This window comes from Harpia harpyja, chromosome 3 (genome assembly GCF_026419915.1).
Source record: "Harpia harpyja isolate bHarHar1 chromosome 3, bHarHar1 primary haplotype, whole genome shotgun sequence".
NCBI classification, from domain to species: domain Eukaryota; kingdom Metazoa; phylum Chordata; class Aves; order Accipitriformes; family Accipitridae; genus Harpia; species Harpia harpyja.
This window is the reverse complement of record NC_068942.1, coordinates 19,721,430-19,740,531: the sequence shown is the minus strand read 5'-3', so window position 1 is coordinate 19,740,531 and position 19,102 is coordinate 19,721,430. Positions and strand designations below refer to the sequence as shown.

At 40.5% G+C, this 19,102-nt stretch overlaps 1 protein-coding gene across 3 annotated transcripts in view; it reads right to left on the bottom strand.

Annotated features, from left to right (window-relative positions):
- UBE2J1 (ubiquitin conjugating enzyme E2 J1) overlaps positions 1-19,102 on the bottom strand; it is a 47,561-nt gene that overhangs the window by 15,172 nt on the left and 13,287 nt on the right. For all 3 annotated transcript variants that reach the window (XM_052781531.1, XM_052781530.1, XM_052781532.1), the window contains exons 2-5: positions 8,187-8,260; positions 5,211-5,342; positions 4,456-4,540; positions 2,312-2,417 (exon numbers count right to left, since the gene is read on the bottom strand). In XM_052781531.1, coding sequence (XP_052637491.1) covers positions 2,312-2,417; positions 4,456-4,540; positions 5,211-5,342; positions 8,187-8,246 — 383 coding nt within the window. In that variant the 5' untranslated portion in view covers positions 8,247-8,260. The remainder of the gene's footprint in view (positions 1-2,311; positions 2,418-4,455; positions 4,541-5,210; positions 5,343-8,186; positions 8,261-19,102) is intronic.

The following is a 19,102-nucleotide window of genomic DNA, read 5'->3' as shown; positions in this document are numbered from 1 at the left end:
GAATTATCTATACTACAAATACACATTCTCTCATGTCGTTTAGGAAAGTATTAACAACTGACTTGCATATTGCTATTACCTATATTTTATTAATAATTTGTTAAATTTTAAAACTTTATACCTGCAGCAAATTAAAATTGTAAATTATAAAGACCTAACTATTATTACAAATATTAAATTGGACCCAGGAGCTTGAACCTTAAATCTAGGAATTTCAGCTTCTGCAAGAGCGCTGCCTTTCCTCCCCAGCACACATAATTTGTCTATAGGGCATACTGCAGGCAGCTCTCCAGGACAATGAGAAACCACACAGCCTTGATAGTACAGTACCAAGACCAACCCACGAAACCCTGCCTTCTCAGCAGGGTTTATTAGCTTTGACTCAGTGCCATGCTAACAGGAAAGTTGCAGCTTCCAATTTGTAGGCAGGTGTGACCTTATTCTGCCTGTACTCTGAGCCAAATAATGTACTAGTTACAATTTGGAATACAGTAACTTTGCTTATTACATAGGGATATGGCCTTTCAAGTACCTTCTCCTTCCCAGATGGGAAAGGAGAAAGACCAAAAAAACCCCCACAGGTATAAGATTTCATTTAAGGATAATCACAGAATAGTTGAGGTTAGGAGGGACCTCTGGAGATCATTTAGTCCAGTCTCCTTGCTCAAAGCAGGGCCAAACAGAGCACGTTGCTCAGGTCTGTTTCCAGTCACATTTTTAATACCTCCAAGGACAGAAACTCCACCACCTCTCTGGGCAACCTGTGTTAGTGCTTTGACCATCTTCACAGTAAAAAAAGTGTTTTCTTGCATTCGGATTGAATTTTGTGTGTTTTAGTTTGTGCCCATTGCCTCTCGTCCTGTTGCTGGCTGCCACTGAAAAGAGCCTGGCTCTGCCTTCTTTACAACTTCCTTTCAGATATTTGTACACATGGATAAGATCCCCCTAAGCCTTCTCTTCTTCAGGCTGAACACTCCCAGCTCTCTTAGCCTCTCCTTGTATGAAACATGTTCCAGCCCCTCAATCACCTGCATGGTACTGCACTGGATTCACTCCAGTAAGTCCGTATCTTTCTTGTACCCTGACCTGGACCCAGCCCCAACCTGGACCCAGCACTCCAGACGTCTCAGCAGTGCTGAGTACAGAGGAAGGATCACCTCCCTCAACCTACTGGCAATGTTTTTCCTAATGCAGCCCAGGATACCATTAGCCTTCTTTGCTGCAAGGGCACATTGCTGCCTCATGATCAGCTTGGTGTCCACCAGGGTCCCCGGGTCCTCCCCTTCCAAGCTCCTTTCCAGCTGGTCGGCTGGTGTTATTCTTCTCCAGGGGCAGAACTTTGCTCTTCTCTTTGTTCAACTTTATGAGACTCCTCCAGCCCATTGAGGTTCCTCTGGATGGCAGCACAACCTTCTAGCGTACCAGCCACTCCTCCCAGTTTTGTATCATCTGCAAACTTGCTGAGGGTGCACTCTGTCCCATCATCCAGGTCATGAATGACACTGAATAGCACTGGCCCCAGTATTGACCCCTGGAGTACACCAGTAGTGACCGTTCTGCAGCTGGACTTTGTGCTGCTTACCACAATCCTTTGAGCCAGGCAGCTCAGCCAGTTCTTAATCCATATTATGGACCCCACTTAACTAGGCTGTACTTCATGAGTTTTTTCTATGAGGATACTAAGGAAGAAGCATCAAAAGCCTTGCTAAAGTCAAGATAAACAACATCCAGTGCTTTCCCCTCGTCCACGAAGCTAATCATTTCATCATAATCACAAATCTAATTTTAAGTTAATTTCCAAGTTAATTTCCTAAAAATCATTCAGAAAGAGTTGCTTCAGACTTTTTAGTTGTTGTTTCATTATTATTATTATTACTATTGTTTACTTAAGGGAAATGATGCATCATTATTTTGGTTGTTTTGTCCCCCACTTACACTTACTATCAATTCCATCATACTCATTTTCCCTCCATACTGCAGTTACCACTGTATCACAATGTTAATTACATCTCTAAGCCTGAATTTCAGATGAACCTCTAATTTGACCACACAATGCTGGAAGGAACACAGCCCTCAAAGTATTTTGTTTAACCGTAAGTTCTGAGTTTGCACAATGTTCAGGGGAAAAAAAAAAAAAATATATATATATACGCACACACAAAGCATAGAACTTTTTTTATATTTGGAATAAATGCAAAAGAACAGATTGAAGTGACTTACTTTCTACTCAATGCCTCACCCTAAAAGACAGTGTGTGTATATATATATATATATATATATATGTACCTACAGTAACAAACTTAGTGCTTACTTCTTTGCAAGAGCTCTTCTTTCTTCTGGTGTATAATCCAGAGATCCTATTGCTCCTTCACCTTTGGTTGGCATAAATCCAATAATAGCTAGTAAAGCTGTTCTTACTAAAATGGGAAAACAGAGATACAAACAAGGTTGCAGAAACAACTGTTATTTCATCTCACTCTACACTCAGTATAGAAAAGTTGCAGTTCTGCCTGCAAAACTTCATTTTGTCCAAAGGAGTAGTCTGAATTTCATACAAGCAGCACTGGGTTTTTTGGTACACAGCAAGGCTTTCTTCATTTTTTAAACTTCACATTATAAATGAAAGGTGAGGCCTTATTCTTCCATCAGCCAACACAGAGGAGAAAAGATAGTTGTCACAAAAATGTTGCATCAATATAATAATTAGAGTTCCAGACTTTAAAAATGGGTTCTGAAGAAAAAAAAGGTAGGGGAGAATTAACATATAAATGGTGGGGGGGAAAAGAGGAGGATTCATAAGGCATTCTTCTTTTTGTGCGTGTTTTCTACTAGATACGATTTCTGCAATTTAGTGCACACAAGCTCAGTGGTTTTCTTTTATGCAGTGTACCACAGAATTTGTTCCTTTTATGTCATCATGCTGGGGAAGGAGCTTACTTAAAAATACTAATAACAGTTCATAACAGAATTGTCATCTAAAACATCTCTTTTGACAGTATCTATCCTTCAATTTTGTTTTACATAGTCATGAAATTTAAGAATTCAAGACACTTTGCTAGTAGATTTGGTAAATCAATATCACATGAAGATAAGTACCACAAAACAGAGACAGGATATTTACATGTCCTACTTAGAGGACAGTATTTTCTACTCTTTAAAAAAACATAGGAGATTTTACAAAAGTTGAAGAGTGGTCTGCTAGAAAATTCCTAAGATCTTATCAACATATTTTAAAAGCACAACTGATATCCAAAGAAATAACTGATGCACTGTACTCAGCAAAACTAAAATTATATAAACACAGAAATATTGCCTTGGATGAATTGTGCCAACTCTCAGTTTCTGTAATAACGAAACTTTAAAAAAAAGGTAGAAAACATTCAGTTGTTCTGAACTCAGACCATACTGTCTTTCCTCTTCAGTGTTCAGAAGTACAGCATCAAAATTAAAAGCTGACCACACTCCCTCTATCAATATTCAAGCTGGTTTTAGGGATTATACAAAAACAGGGTACATTAATAAGATTTAAAGTATTTTCACATAAGAACAATTTAAAAAACCAAACCAAAACAAAACCACCAAAGAATATTCTAAGTAGTCTGAGAATTCTTACTGCTTGTGCATCCAAATAAATAAGAGCTTACTATCACCCCTCAGTTTCTCAACCCTCTCACCCCACATTTAATACCATTCCCAAATCCTATGTCACTCTTTCACTACTTTACGTTTCTCAAATTCTCCCATACTTTTATTCCCTCAAAATCTGTCTCCTCTTCTGCTATAAACATTCTTTGTGAGATTCTTTTCAGTTTAAAGATCTAGTTGCTTGATGGGGTGTCCTGGTTTCAGCTGGGATAGAGTTAACTGTCTTCCTAGTAGCTGGTACAGTGCTATGTTTTGGGTTCAGTATGAGAAGAATGTTGATAACACTGATGTTTTCAGTTGTTGCTAAGTAATGTTTAGTCTGAAGTCAAGGATTTTTCAGCTTCTCATGCCCAGCCAGCAAGAAGGCTGGAGGGGCACAAGAAGTTAGGAAAGGACACAGCCAGGGCAGCTGACCCAAAGTGGCCAACGGGGTATTCCATACCATGGGACGTCATGCCCAGTATATAAACCGGGGGGAGTGGGGGCGGGGGGAATCGCTGCTTGGGGACTAGCTGGGTGCCGATCAGCGGGTGGTGAGCAATTGCACTGCGCGTCATTTGTACACTCCAATCCTTTATTATTACTGTTGTCATTTTATTAGTGTTATCATTATCATTATTAGTTTCTTCTTTTCTGTTCTATTAAACCGTTCTTAACCCATGAGTTTTACTTCTTTTCCCAATTCTCTCCCCCATCCCACTGGGGCGGGGGGGGGGGGGGGGAGTGAGTGAGCAGCTGTGTGGTGCTTAGTTGCTGGCTGGGGTTAAACCACGACATGGGGGTAACATTTTCCAAATAATTGTTACTTACTACTCCATGAAGGCTGCCATGTTTCAGGATGATGCCCTGAGATGCTTAAACAAATTTTCTTCCCCACTTCAAACCTGCCATTGGCCTTCAAAGGAAGAAGGAGGATAGAACAAAACATGCTGGAAGTTAACTCGTGGGTTTTGGTACAAGTTGTAAAAATCATGGTCGAACAAATCTATATGCAAGCAATACTTCATAATTATATTACTGCCAACCTCACAAAATCTGGATTCAGCTTTCTGAACAAAGAATTCTGTCATCTGCCTCTATTCATGCATGAAGAAACCCTTAACTGATACCTCACATGTCCCAGTGTGACATGGTGGCTTTCCCGTTGCTTCTGTAACCCACACACCACACGCAGAGAGCCTGAAAAGCTATAGCTCTGTGAAACTGTACACACATGTGGGCCTTTGCCCCAAACCGTATGTCTGCCTTCCTACATGCAACCAATGTCTCCAACAGAGACCAAGAGGGCCCATGGAGAGAACAGGAGGTTAGACAATCACATCAGCAATGTGATTACTCCTGGAGAAAACTTCCATTTATTAGGTACAAAGCTTCATGTTACAGAATACCATAATTACAGAATACCAGAGTCACCTTGGAGTCTTCTGGTCTTAAATTGGCAGCATTAACTGTATTATGCCACCTTTCTTAAAAAATAATATTACCTTAAATGCCAAGAATCTGTCTCTCAGACACCTACAGTTAAATTGATCACATAAAAAGGAAAAACTAGTAAACATGCTTACCGTCAGCAAAATAATGCTGGGTGGTTTCATAGGATATTCAGGTGGTAGTACTATTCGCCCGTGATAAATCCCTCCATCGAAATCTGAATCTGGAGGGCCTCTAACAGTAAAGTGCCATTCAAAAAGATTATCCTGAAATGCCCCCACGAAAGGGAGAAGAAAAAAAAAAGAAGGAAGAGTGTGTCAAAGTAGAAGACAACTAAACACCATTCCTTGAACAAGGACAGGCTAAAGAAACAGTGCATAGCAGAAGTTTTAAGAAGTCAAAATCAAAAGGAGAGTAAGACAACCAACACAGTATTAAGATTCTGGTTAAAAGGATAAAATATTGTAGCTTTCTGGTAATTTTCTTACCTAATGGCTTTGCTGAAATCCTCAAATTCATTATTCAAGCTCTTCACTCTAGTTGTATCAATTATGACAAAAGTTTTATTACCCAACAGATGGAAAACTGAGTCAACTAAGGGAAAACTGGGTCTTTGCCCCAGCGAATAACAATTTCAGGAGAACTGAGGTGAGACCCACGCCAAGAAAGAACATTAATGACAGCCTTCCCAAAGCCCCTTCCATGCCCAAGTCAACACAGGGACTCAACTCACACCCCAGAGAATTCCCATCCTTTTTTGCTTCTCAATAAACAATTCTGAACAACTACTGTGCTCTACTGCACAACAGGTACACTTTGAAATTTGGAATATTATTTTCATTGGATATATAAATAACTTCTCTTTAAGCATTATTTCTTCAGGGTTCTGTGTTTGGCTTTGTGTATCAGATCTCGTGATGCCCTCAACTTCCTGACTACTTACAAGCAGGACAACTCCCACTGTTAGGACAGAGGACCATATGAGGCTTGCTGTCAGTGAATGAGATCTCTCAACTAATGCTGAACACTGATATCACAGGGCTGTCACTGCCCACCTACTAACAATTTTTTCAAGGATGGGAGGTAACTGTCAACATTTCCAGCATTTCCTTTCATCTGCCACTGTTCTCTTCCCAGTGAGTCACTGTTCTAACCCAGAAATAAGACCTTCATGTAAGTTACAAGTAATAGCATGAATTAAACCTTACATTTCACCACAGGAAGGGGAAACACAAGGTACAAACAAAAACTAGTCGATAATGAGGTATATTTGATAGCACCTAGGAACATACTAATTTCTGTAAGCATGTTAAGTGTGCTAGGGCTTTCTATGAAAAGCTAAATCAAACCCTCAAACTGAATACCGCAGAACACTGCCTTTTTTATTATTCCAGTGAAATAAGAAAGGGTTTCTATTTAAGCTTCCAACCACCAGAACTTCATTGTCCTCTCAGCCCAAAAAATTAACTGAGTGTTTAGAAGACTTCAGGAAGCTACTATTTAAGTGGAATCTAAACATTCTCTCTTACAATGCATCCAGAATTGCACCCATTTACGTTTTTCAGGGGTTTTGTATGCAAAACAGCGAATCCTCATAGTTCACCTAGGTTGAAGTGTTTGGTTGAGTGTATTGGGTTTGCATGGCAAGGTTTTGGTAGCGGGGGTGCTATTGGGTTTGCATGGCAAGGTTTTGGTAGCGGGGGTGCTACAGGGGTGGCTTCTGTGAGAAGCTGCTAGAAGCTTCCCCCATGTCCAACGGAGCCAATGCCAGCCGGCTCCAAAATGGACCCACTGCTGGCCAAGGCCGAGCCCATCAGTGATGGTGGTAGTGCCTCTGGGAGAACAGATTTAAGAAGTGGCGGGAAAAACCTGCACAATGGCAACCGCAGCTGGAGAGAGGAGTGAGAAGATGTGAGAGCACCAGCCCTGCAGACCCCCAGGTCAGTGAAGAAGGAGGGGGAGGAGGTGCTCCAGGCGCCGGAGCAGAGATTCCCCTGCAGCCCGTGGGGAAGACCATGGTGAGGCAGGCTGTCTCCCTGCAGCCCAGGGAGGTCCACGGGGGAGCAGATATCCACCTGCAGCCTGGGGAGGACCCCACACCAGAGCAGGGGGATGCCCGAAGGAGGCTGTGACCCCATGGGAAGCCCGTGCTGGAGCAGGTTTGCTGGCAGGACTTGTGTCCCCGCGGGGGACCCACACTGGAACAGTCTGTGCCTGAAGGACTGCAGCCCATGTAGGGACCCACGCTGGAGCAGCTTGTGAAGAACTGCAACCCGTGGGAAGGACTCACATTGGAGAAGTTTGTGGAGTACTGTCTCCTGTGGGAGGGACCCCATGCTGGAACAGGGGAAGAGTGTGAGGAGGAAGGAGTGGCAGAGATAACGTGGGATGAACTGACCGCAACCCCCATTCCCCATCTTCTTGTACTGCTGGTGGGGAGGAGGTAGAGAAAATTGGGAGTGAAGTTGTGCCTGAGAAGAAGAGGGGGGTGGGGGGAAGGTGTTTTAATATTTGGTTTTATTTCTCATTACCCTACTCTGATTCGATTGGTAATAAATTAAATTAATTTTCCCCAAGTTGAGTCTGTTTTGCCCATGATGGTAATTGGCGAGTGATCTCTCCCTGTCCTTATCTCCACCCACCAGCCTCTCCTTATATTTTCTCTCCCCTGTTCAGCCGAGAGGGGGAGTGATAGAGCGGCTTTGGTGGGCACCTAGCATCCAGCCAGGGTCAAACCACCAGAGTTGAGCAACTCGGCAACTGACCCAGATGTCAGGTTTGGGTGCAAAAAGCTTGACTTAAACATAATGCATTTATGTAATGTCAGGAAGAAGGAGGGGAATAAACATATTATACCTGTGTGATAAAATTACTCAGGTGCAACATAAACCCAGTATAATGTACTTGCACTAACAACCTGGAACTACAATACTGTTCAAGTAGAATTCTGCTGTTGATTTCCACCATAGGACAAAAAGAACTGAATCAATTTCAAACGGTCTGCTTGTATCCAAGTATGTACATTTTAAATACGTATGTATACAGAGAACTTAAGAGTATATATAACACAGCCTAATTACAAGCTCTTGCAAACATATAGAGAAACAAACCTCCAAAGGCTGTGCATGATAATGATCTGTAGGATCCTTCAGTTCTGCAGCCTCTTTCATCAAACGTTTGACAGCTGAAAAAAAGAAAGTGTAAGAAATGAAAATAAAGAAAAAAATTAATATGCATTGCATACAAAAAATACATAAACATTTCTTGAAGAGCTCCTTTTAGCTAACTAATCTTCATCAGCACATCCCAGTTTCTCCACTGGAGTTAATAATCCAAAACACAATATAAATTACTCAAACTGAATAAATCTTAAATGAGTTATACAAGCACAAAGTTATGAAAAGTATGTTGCACGGTCACAGAGTTTCTCAACACTGAACACTGGGACTAAAGTAGTTTTACATAAATTGCACCAAAGACACGAGGAAAAACATAGGTGTCATTAACAGTGTTTCAGACTTTAAATACAAGATGTACAAGAGTAATAACCTCAATATTTTATCATTAAGGACATCATGTGCATCTTTAAACAACTGCTGAAAAGCTTTATCCTGACACCTCCCGTGACTATCACATGACTACTCCCTTAATTATTCCAAAGGAGGTCATGATAAGATTTGAGAGAAACCAACACATTGGCAGTACGAGGAGATGACGTATTAAACTAGATTTGAAAACGCGTATGCCCAGCCAGAAAAATTTACCCAGGGCCTTTGTAATTTGAACCTACTACTGAGTGTGGACACACTGATATTTTTCTATCCTTAATTCAGGATAGTCGTTAGTTACCCCCTCCAATCTTCTAATTCAGAACCACCACCATCATCTGTATTTTCTGCATCTCCTTTTTCCTTCCCCTTTAGTATGTTCTGTTACATCACTTGTCCTGCCAGGTGCCCTAATGTGCATCATGCATTAATGCCTAATAAAGAACTCAGCCAAACTGAAGAGCAGACTAAACGTAAGAACTACAGACATGAAATTCAAGGATGCCACCTCATGAACAAGGCTAGGTAGAAAGTTCTTACTCCCTCCTACTTACTGGAAAAAGTGCAAATACCAGTTACCTCTTTCAGCAACTACATAGGAACAGGATCCCTTAATCCATCCTCCACAGTCAGTTCAAAGGATGGATGTCCCACCCACTCATGTAATTATCTAACTACAAAGAAGGAGAAACACCGACCAAATTCCCTTACATTGTAAGCCTAAAGATATGGTGAAAGTGAACCATAGTTCCTCAGTTTACAAAGCCTGGCATCACCAGCTGACTGTAGGCTGTGTAGCATGCTCAGACTCCAGGGCTTCACTCGCCTTCATGATGCTGTGAGGGAAGCTACTCTAACCCACCTGCAGAGAAATTTTGATTTCAATCTACTGCGAAAAGTTCTTTTCCTCCTTCGCACTTCTTGACAGCTATAAACAACAGCTCAAAGTTTGAGAATGTCACTTCTTACAACCCAAAAAGCAAACAGACTATGCGGAAATTTGCTGCTGCCAGTTGTCCCAATTGTGCTGCTGCCAGGGGGAGGTGTCAATCAAACACCCTGCAGAGCCCACGAGGTCACATCACAGACAGCGGCACCCGGGCTCCACTGAAAAGCAGTTTGCCTCTTTCATCTGCATTAAGGTTTACTGGTTCATTAGCGAGGAATAATAAGAAAACCAGTCTGGACCAGAAAAGGCTTCAGACCCAGCACTGCTTCACAGCCAACAAGCCTGGACACTTGCCTTCAGAAGAAGAGGGGCGCGCACCATGGTGAGCTAATTCAGGAGCGAATACCCCATGAAGTAAAAGGGTAACCATGAGAAAACTGAGAACGTATATAACGAAGCCTAATGAAGACAGAATAGTGATGGACAAGGCAGACAACTCTGTTACTGAGATTTCCCAGACAAGGGACCCAAGATAGAAAGGAAATGCAGTCCCCCTGTATCAGCATCACGTGCAGTTACCCATGTTAACTTAGGGAAAGCTAACTATTAGAGGGAAAAAAAAAAAAAAAAAAAAAAAAAAAAAAGAAGTATTTCAGGACCATTCTACAAAAGTCTACCAACACCCAAAGAAAGGTTTGTACCCAGCCTACCAGCCTAAAATTGGGCACAGGATCTTTGGCAGTGCACACTGGCACTTTGGATTTGTCCCAAAAGGAATAGCCTTTTTACCACTTTAGCTCCAAGGCTGTCCCCAGTGCCGAGTGCCAGCAGCTGGCAGGCAGAAACAGAGAAAACAAGATTTTGAACTGAGAACAGAGACAGCAGCCAGGTGGGGACAACAAGCAGGTGGGCTCCTGTTAAGTAGAATTTAAAACAGAAGCAGTTTAAAGCATGTTTTTCTAATGTATTTTTGTATTTAATTAACAGTGACACTGTGTTTTTCATAGCATTATTTTATTATCAAGAAGCCAGACTATAGATATTTTAAGCCAGCAAAAAATACACTGAAAGAATATGAAAGACTATTCCATTCTTGGAACGTGAAATACAGAAAAATATATAATTTAGCTTTTGTATACCATAGAGATAACTTTCTTAGAAGTTTTCAGTATTAGGCAACCTAGGATATCTTAAGAAAAAGAAGCACATGTATATGAAGAAAAGCTGAGAGAGTCAGGGTTGTTCAGCCTGGAGAAGAGAAGGCTATAGGGAGACCTTACTGTGGCCTTAAAATACTTACAAGGGGCTTGTAAGAAAGACAGAGAGAGACTTTTTACCACGGCCTGTAGTGACAGGACAAGGAGCAATGGTTTTAAACTGAAAGAGGGTAGGTTTAGATTGGACATAAGGAAGAAATTCTTTATGATGAGGGTGGTGAGGTGCTGGAACAGGTTGCCCAGAGAGGTTGTGGATGCCCCCTCCCTGGAAGTGTCCAAGGCCAGGTTGGATGGGGCTTTGAGCAACCTGGTCTAGTGGAAGGTGTCCCTGCCCATGGCAGGAAGGTTGGACTAGATGAGCTTTGAAAGTCCCTCCCAACCCAAACCACTCTGTGGTTCTGTTTACACATTGCTGAAAAACACCAACTGACAGGCTGCAGAGAATAGCCTGGACTGACAAAGGTTCTGAGAACGTGCAATCCAGTGAAGAAAGCATCAAATTGTTTGTTCTTTAAGCATAGCTGCAGTATTCATGAACACAGTCCCTCCTCTAGCTACTGAAAACTGCAATGGAAGAAACGTAATTCACAAAGTCTGCCTGCAATGAGTACATGACGTTCTTATCCAAACTTCATTAAAAAGAGTTTTGATACAAAATATGGTATTTCAACCCACTTAAAATCACAGTGAGTCATCTGAGTAAATGTTTGGCAATGGCAATTCTGAAAAATAAGAACGGTTTGGGCCCATTCAAAATAAAGAATTGCAAACTGTCAATAAAGTAAAAAGGTATCACTAATTCAGCCAAAAAAAATTCAAATCAGGACATTCGATTTGTCCAAGACAAGTTTGAGAGACAAAATAATCAAGGTATTTTTTAATGTGGCATGACTGTCATCATGAAAAATAACCATGCTTTCACAGGTACACTCGATAACTATTCATCATAACGTTCACTGAAATTAAATACTGCTGAAATTAAGTTTCTGGGCTAACTAGAGAGCAAAGGAGAGTTCCCATCCTGGCAGGAGGCATAGGAGCTCTCCACTGCTCTGGGGAGGAAAGGAAAGAGTGGGTGCTATGGGCCAAAAAGCTCTGCTAGACAATCTGCCTCTTGTATTACACCAAACTTACCAAATTTTTCTGAAAAGCAGAACATGGATGTTAAAAATCTGAGAATCAAATTTAAAGCCACCAGCTTGCTTTAGGATTGAGCAGCGGTGGAATAACACAATTAATAAGCAAAATTTGTGTAATGTATGCATGTATGATTTGTAGATTTATTTCTGTCAAAAACTGTGTCCTGGTCAAATCCTACTTCTTATTAACATTTACCTTAAGCTATCCTGAAATTTCTGTTCAACACAACTGCTTCTCTTGGTTATATCTTGAAGTCACATTCAAGTACTCCTGCTATCATGCCCAACTAGACTGGTCTGCACCTCACGGCCCAGGAAACCCTTCTGTACACAAAAAATGCAAGTGATCAGTCTTCATAAATATCAGTATTACTGCTTAAAGAGACGACAGGATTTGAACATCAGTGGTGTTCTCTTAGTAAAATATCATGCCTCATTTTTAAAGAATCTGTTATCATGAAAATAAAAATAGTCTTAAAGCAATTACATTTAGCGTTACAGAGCTTTGTTTTGTTAGTAGGCTTCTGTATTTAACAAGGAAGGATTTTAGTTCATTTTTACATTATCAGTGAACAGTACATGTGGCAATCAAATGAGCTGATCAAGGTTATATTAATGTAAACATAGCACACAACATTGCAACAGGATTTATTTCAGCATAACAAAGTTGCACGCCTTTTGCTCAGGGGAAGTTCAGAAAATCTAATGCAAGTTCCAACCCCCTCCAACACTCCAAAACCAAAACCCGAGACACTGTTACAAGCTTCCTGAAGATCTGCCACAACTTGTCTACAAAAGGCAAGGGTACTCAGGTACAAGAGCTGGGCAGGAGAAAGAGAGCTGGGTGAAGGGAGTGCTAGAGGTGAGGTGGGTGACACTGTAATCAAAGCCAAGTCAGGAAGCACGGGGAGGGTGAGGTCTCAGTTCAGCAAGGCTCAACCTCTGCTACTTCATCACATCAAGAGACAGCATTTCGTGCAAACAAAGATGACTGCAGCATCATCAGTGAAACAAATTCATATTTAAGTGATATGGGTTATGCGTGACAGTATCTTCCTCAAGAGGATAGCAACCATTTCATTCTACCAATTTGCAGTTCTTCTGCTTGAAAAAGAAAGTATATAATAAACAAATAAATAAAGGAACGCAAAACAGCTGGCATAAAGCTAGAGATCTGCTAACCTTTCAAGTTGACTTATCTGATCTGGAAAAAAAAAAGGAATAAAACAACCTGACAGCTTTTACTACTTCAGCAAGTGCTTTCTACTTTTTTTTTTTTAATGGCTGCTATTATGTTTTTTTTCTTCACCCTAAGTAAGATTTAGAGGTCTATGCAGCAGAAATACAGAAAAAGTAGCAACTTTTTCCCATGGTTCTGCTGACCAAGACAGCGTAAGTAAGGATGCAATTTACTTATCGAATTCAGGTTTTCCAATGAATTAGTAAAACTCTTATAAAAAGAGTTTCTCTGGGGTGAAGGGGTTTATAACCACTCAACCCACTTGAGCTATTAGTAAAATACAAGTCATCTTCATTACTTGTTTGTCTATTAATGATGCTAAAATATTAGACAGTAATATCAGAAAAATAAAAAAATTGAAACCGCACAATCAATTTGAGACAAGCATCAAGGCCCTTCAATTAGATGATGCGTATGTCATGGATGACATTTTGGGAAAGTCTTTTTAAATCCATCTGGCTTTGTTTTTTCCCCCTCCCCTCAATACTCAACCATGGAGCCAAGAGTGCCTGACCCATGGTCGGTAACCACTGAGCAACTTCAGAGCTCACACTGCACAGTGTCACCTGCTCAACCACCACCAGTCCCCGCAGCCACCCAAAGCACCTGGGAACCCATTCACCCAAACTGCCTGTATTCGCATTCAAAAGAAAATCCTGTTTACTAGTGGTAAGTTTAAATTTCACATAAGGGGAAAAATGACAGTGAATCCCAGTCAGTCAGTAGTTCAACTGCACAGTGACTGGATCACACAATAAAAAAAAAAACTGAGGATTAAATTTGTGTAAAGTACATAGGATTTCTCATAAGATGACAACACTCGATGAGCTTTGACATTTTAAGCCAAAAAATCACTAAGTCACTAAAGCATGCACGAAAACACATTTAAAGCAAAGAGTCATAGCAGACCGGAGAGTTATGAAATACTTTTACTACAGCTCTTTAATATGGAGAATGGTATTCTTTTAAGTAGTGTAGTACTCACTAGAGAATGGTTTATTAAATCTAAACATACAGAGACTCCAACGGGTTCACAGCAACCTGCACAATGTCACTAGGTAACTGTGTGTCACCTACTCTATTGTGGATGTGATTTTCCTGGACAGCTTAGAACCTGTGAATGATACGTGATCATTAGTGAATTAAAAAACAGTAAAAGGGGGACAAAAAAGGCTTGAGACAAAAGTACTCTGAAACATAAATTACAATCCTTTTGCAGAATAGAGTGTCAAACGCTATCTACTCTAGAAATAAACCCATGTTACCACAATTCCAAGTGAGCTCCACATTACTAATGCTCTTTTCTACCTCTGCATTCCTTGTGTTTATTCATTTTGCCCCCACCTTTCTTAACCCTTCTGAGTTCACATCTGTCTTTAAATAGATTTTTGAGTTCCCGTATATATTTCTGTACGTCATTTCACAAAAATGTGGCTGTATTTTCATAAAAATTTGCATAGCAGTTTATAGTCACTTGATTTTAAATCAAGACAACATTTAAAGTTTCACTAGGACCAAGATACCTTATCTTTATTCATAAAAACCCCACACGTGCCAGTCACATCCAACCAAAACAAAATCCCTGGAAGACAGATGAAACTTTCAGTTGGGTGTGTCCTTAAAGCACTGATGAGGAGAACCTACTACACAATCTGTTTCTTTAAAGCTCTTTTCCTAAGCATTCCCTACTGCCTCTGTCTATGATGGGACAGTGGACTACACAAATCTTTGCTCTGACAACTCAGCAACAGAAGTATGTAGAAACAGGCATACATGCAACAGACCATGCAAAGATTTCCAGATTTTTCAGTCTCCTGGAACTAGAAAGCCTGCAGCAGAAGCAACCCATAATGCTAACAATCCTTCCCATACTGCCAGCAACCACCTTATCAAACCTACATCCTCCAGTGCTAGAGGAATGAACGAAATGAAGAAGAGTTAAAACTTCAGTCTCAGGTGAACAGCATCACCAATTTAAAGTCATCTCTACCTAAATCTACTATAGTTTCAACTTGATTTTAAACATCATCATCCACGGAATGCTGTTTCGCCATACTAGAGAAATCACACTTCTCTGTCTAAATAAAAGCAAATGGAGACAATGAAGTCGCTCATCATTCACTGCTTCTGTGATGTTCTCCACTGCTGATCTTGCATAACAAGACAAAACAACTGTTCTTACAAAACCAAAATGTGCGACTGCAGAACTATAACAACTGTCTAGGGCAGCCATAGGTTCCAAAACTGCTTTTATTTTAAAATTTGGTTTGACAGTTCCTTTGACTTCTGCTACAAAACAAATGGAAACACTGTTTGCCAAGAGACAGGCCAGCTGCTTTACATCTTCAGGATCTCAGATACATCCCTTTCCAAGACCCACAAGCCTCCTGAATAGCTGCTTTACATCTTCACAGCCTCACATATATCCTTTCGCAAGACCCACAAGCCTCCTGTACTCATATAAAGTGTTGACAACTGTAAAAAAAAGAATACTTTTAATTAGTCTATTCTCTCTTTCCTCTCACCCTCAGAAATGACAAACCTTTAGTCCTCATTTCCCTCAGAGCAGCACGAAGTACAGTACTCTGCCTGTAATTAAAATTCGAAACAATTGTTCAGTCAACACAAAGGGAGATAAAACTTATCAAATGTAAGGTGCTTGTTGAACACACAAAGATTAAACAAAGTCTTCAGCTTTAATAAATTTTTAACATCCATTCAACTTTTCTATTTTTAAAAAATTCTATCTTTATTTCATACATGGAAGGTAATAAGCAGCACGGTACCTACTGCCTATTTTCTTTTAACTGTTTTTTATTAACAAAGAACTGATGCATGCTTGTTGACAAGGAACACTTCTTACTGGTAAAAAGTATGGAGCAGAGGAAGAAATATAATTTGTAGGAAAAACAGTAAATGTATTGAAGATGACAGCTAAGAGGATCACAATCTCTGCACATTGTGTTCCCTGTGTGTTCAAGATCCAAAAGCACTGTCCCTGCGCAGCAAATGCAGGACACGCATGACATGCCTCCCTCCACATGCTCTCCCCAGTCCTCCAGTGCCCTTGCTAATCAAATTCTAGATGAAAACAAACAAAAAACCCCACCCAAAACAAAATAAAAGCACTGTTGTTTGTGGGCTCTATGTGAGTAACTGTAAGTAGCTGTTCATAATTCTTCAAGTGTGTCTGTGCTAATACCCGCTCAGAAGACTGGTAACATCCTACATGAAAGAGGGAGACTGTCACTACAAAAATAGTGACTACAAGATTTGGTGTCTGATCTTGCAGCAGGCTAAGGGTCACAGCTCTCGGAAAAAAAAGTAAAGAGATTATTCCAAGTAGCTGCCTTATAAATTTCAGAAAATAGGGATGTTCCTGAAGCATGAAGAGGATGAAGTCTGTGCTTTAGTCAGCTGAGCTTTAATATTGATGGGAGAGGTTTATCAGCCATATGGTAGCAGGCTGATATACATTGACTAATCCATTTTGAAATCCTAAGACAGAAAATAGCTTGCCCTTTTACAAGTGCCAAAAATAGACACAAAAATATGAAGCAACAGCTTAAAAGGCTTTGCCTTATTGAAGCAATACAAAGAATCCTGAAGTGTGGAGTGTGAATTTTCCTCCCTTCCAAAATTAATGGTCTTTCGGGGAAGGAATAAAAAAACCCCACGCTCATAGATAGTGTGAGCAGACAGCTTCAGGTGAATGCCCCCATACCTTCTTGCCCTTACAGAAGGTAACTAACCAACAGGAGCCAGCAGCAGCTTAGCACAGCACCCTCACCCAGCCCAGACGTGCAGTGGCCACGATGTGTACCTACAGTAAACCACGAGCTGCCAGAGCACCAGCTGCACTGCCTCTCATCGACAGAGACACAGCGTGCAGGGGAACAACTTGTTTTGTGCTGTGGAGAGTTACCATCTTTTAGATACGTTGGGATGGACTAACATTAGCTGGAGAAACTGGGATTAAGGAAGAAGATGAATATATTGAATAGGAGCAATTAGCAGCAGGACAAAGCTGTGCAGCAATATTGTTCTTTATGTGGTCTATTTGAAAGCACACAAAAAGAAAGGCACTAGAGAGCCTAACTGATCCTCATTCATCAGTCTGGTTTAGCACACCTAGTCACAGAAAAGGGATCCATGTAGCCATGTATAACCATAGAAGAACTTCAGCTCCTGTCATAGCTCTACAGCAGAATATGCCTTAAAAGGAAGATCAATAGAAGCACAAGTTTCTTTTAACAAAATTTTCCTACTTAAAATGTGTTTTCCTCTACAACATTTTGGATAAAGTCTACTATAATCATTAAAATAACTTATACTAAAACTCTAAGTAGTATTTTCTCTTTTTGAAACTAGTGAGCAGATGGAAGTCACCATCTGCAACCAGAGTTTGCGCAAGTCCAAAAGCAGATTTCAACAGGAGAAGCCTCTTGTGCAGGTACAAAACGATTACTTTTTTTTCCCCACTCTGTCTCAAGAGAGCACATTCCAAATCCTTAAAGCTGACCAGGACCTAAAGGTTAGCAGCTTGGTTCTTCCTCTATTCAAGTCAGAGCAACTAGAACAATGGGCACAAGGACAGCTACTAGTTCTAAAGCCTTAGAGGGCTTGGTTACCAAAATAATCCCTTCAGTCCACAGATGACACAATCATTTGAAATAGGAAACACGGTGGATTTGGTTTTATGTATTTCAGTGCATTTACATTAATTAAAGCCACTTTAATATTACAACACTCTACATTTCCATTTTAAGCCTTAGCTGACTAGCAAGTGTAAGATACCATCATCATTAAACTGCACATGTAACAAGATAGGAATTTGTAAAACATATACAAAAATATTAAATAATTGCATATGCTTATCTACCTGGTTAGCAAGAAAAGTGCCAGACTAAAAGCAATGGCTACACATAATTACAGTCAACTCATTTTAATGGACAGCTACTGTTGAAGAAACAGTATTTATTTAAATCTTTCTTGGTATTTATTCAATACCTTTTTGACCATCTTTTTTAATGGAAGATTTCAGGCATATTAAGTGACTATTGAAATGAGTGTCTTATAGAGATTTAAAAAGTGACTTAAATCTTTCATAGACTTTCAGCATCCATATGGAAAGAAATAATTTAATACACTAATATGCTATAGAGCATGTTTAATTTGGGGAAGCAATACTGACCCACTGTATGAATCATTCACCTTTGCCACGTAAGGTTCATTTTGCTATGGAACAGCAGAGGTGCTCAAAATCAATTCCAGTAAAAGTAATTTGCTCTTGAAAACAAGGGGGACTAGTAACAACAAAGGGCAAGAACATTTCTAAATTAAACCACAAATATTTGCCCTCTCCACCCGGATCCCAGGAGCATGTCATGGAGCACACCAACACTACTTCCAATGACGTGGCAAACCATAATTAGTGAGCATGTTCACGTGGCCTTGTAAATTCACATATGCAACATATCCAGCATATCTCTCTTAAAAAAAAAAAAAGTCTTCCTTCCTGATATTTTAAACTATAACAATTACATCATTTGCTTTGTGATCCTTCTTCTCTTTCAGTTATGCAACGTGGGTGTGAGGGCAAGGGACATAATTTAGCAACAGATAAATCATCCACATGAGGCATGTTTTGTAAATAAGCCTGCCATTTACCTTTGTAAGGTACAAGTCATCACAATGTTAAGTTTCTCCCCACCTCCCATACTGGTAATAGGACAGTATGGGTAAGGAATAAAGCCACTATTCATCATAATAATATGAAGCGGAGAATAGGGGAAGGCAGAGGTAGGACAGCAACCGACACACAAACCCAACTAGCCCTTACAAGCTGCAGAAGAGGTCTTGCTTTAGCAGCAACAGGCCTCCTGCTGCCCATGCAGCTCCTAGGGGGTGAAAGGCCAGCACAGCTGGTGAGGGGCCACTGCTCCAACACAGCGCTGCGGGAGGGACCCTGTCCTCAGTTTCCCTTTCTAGGG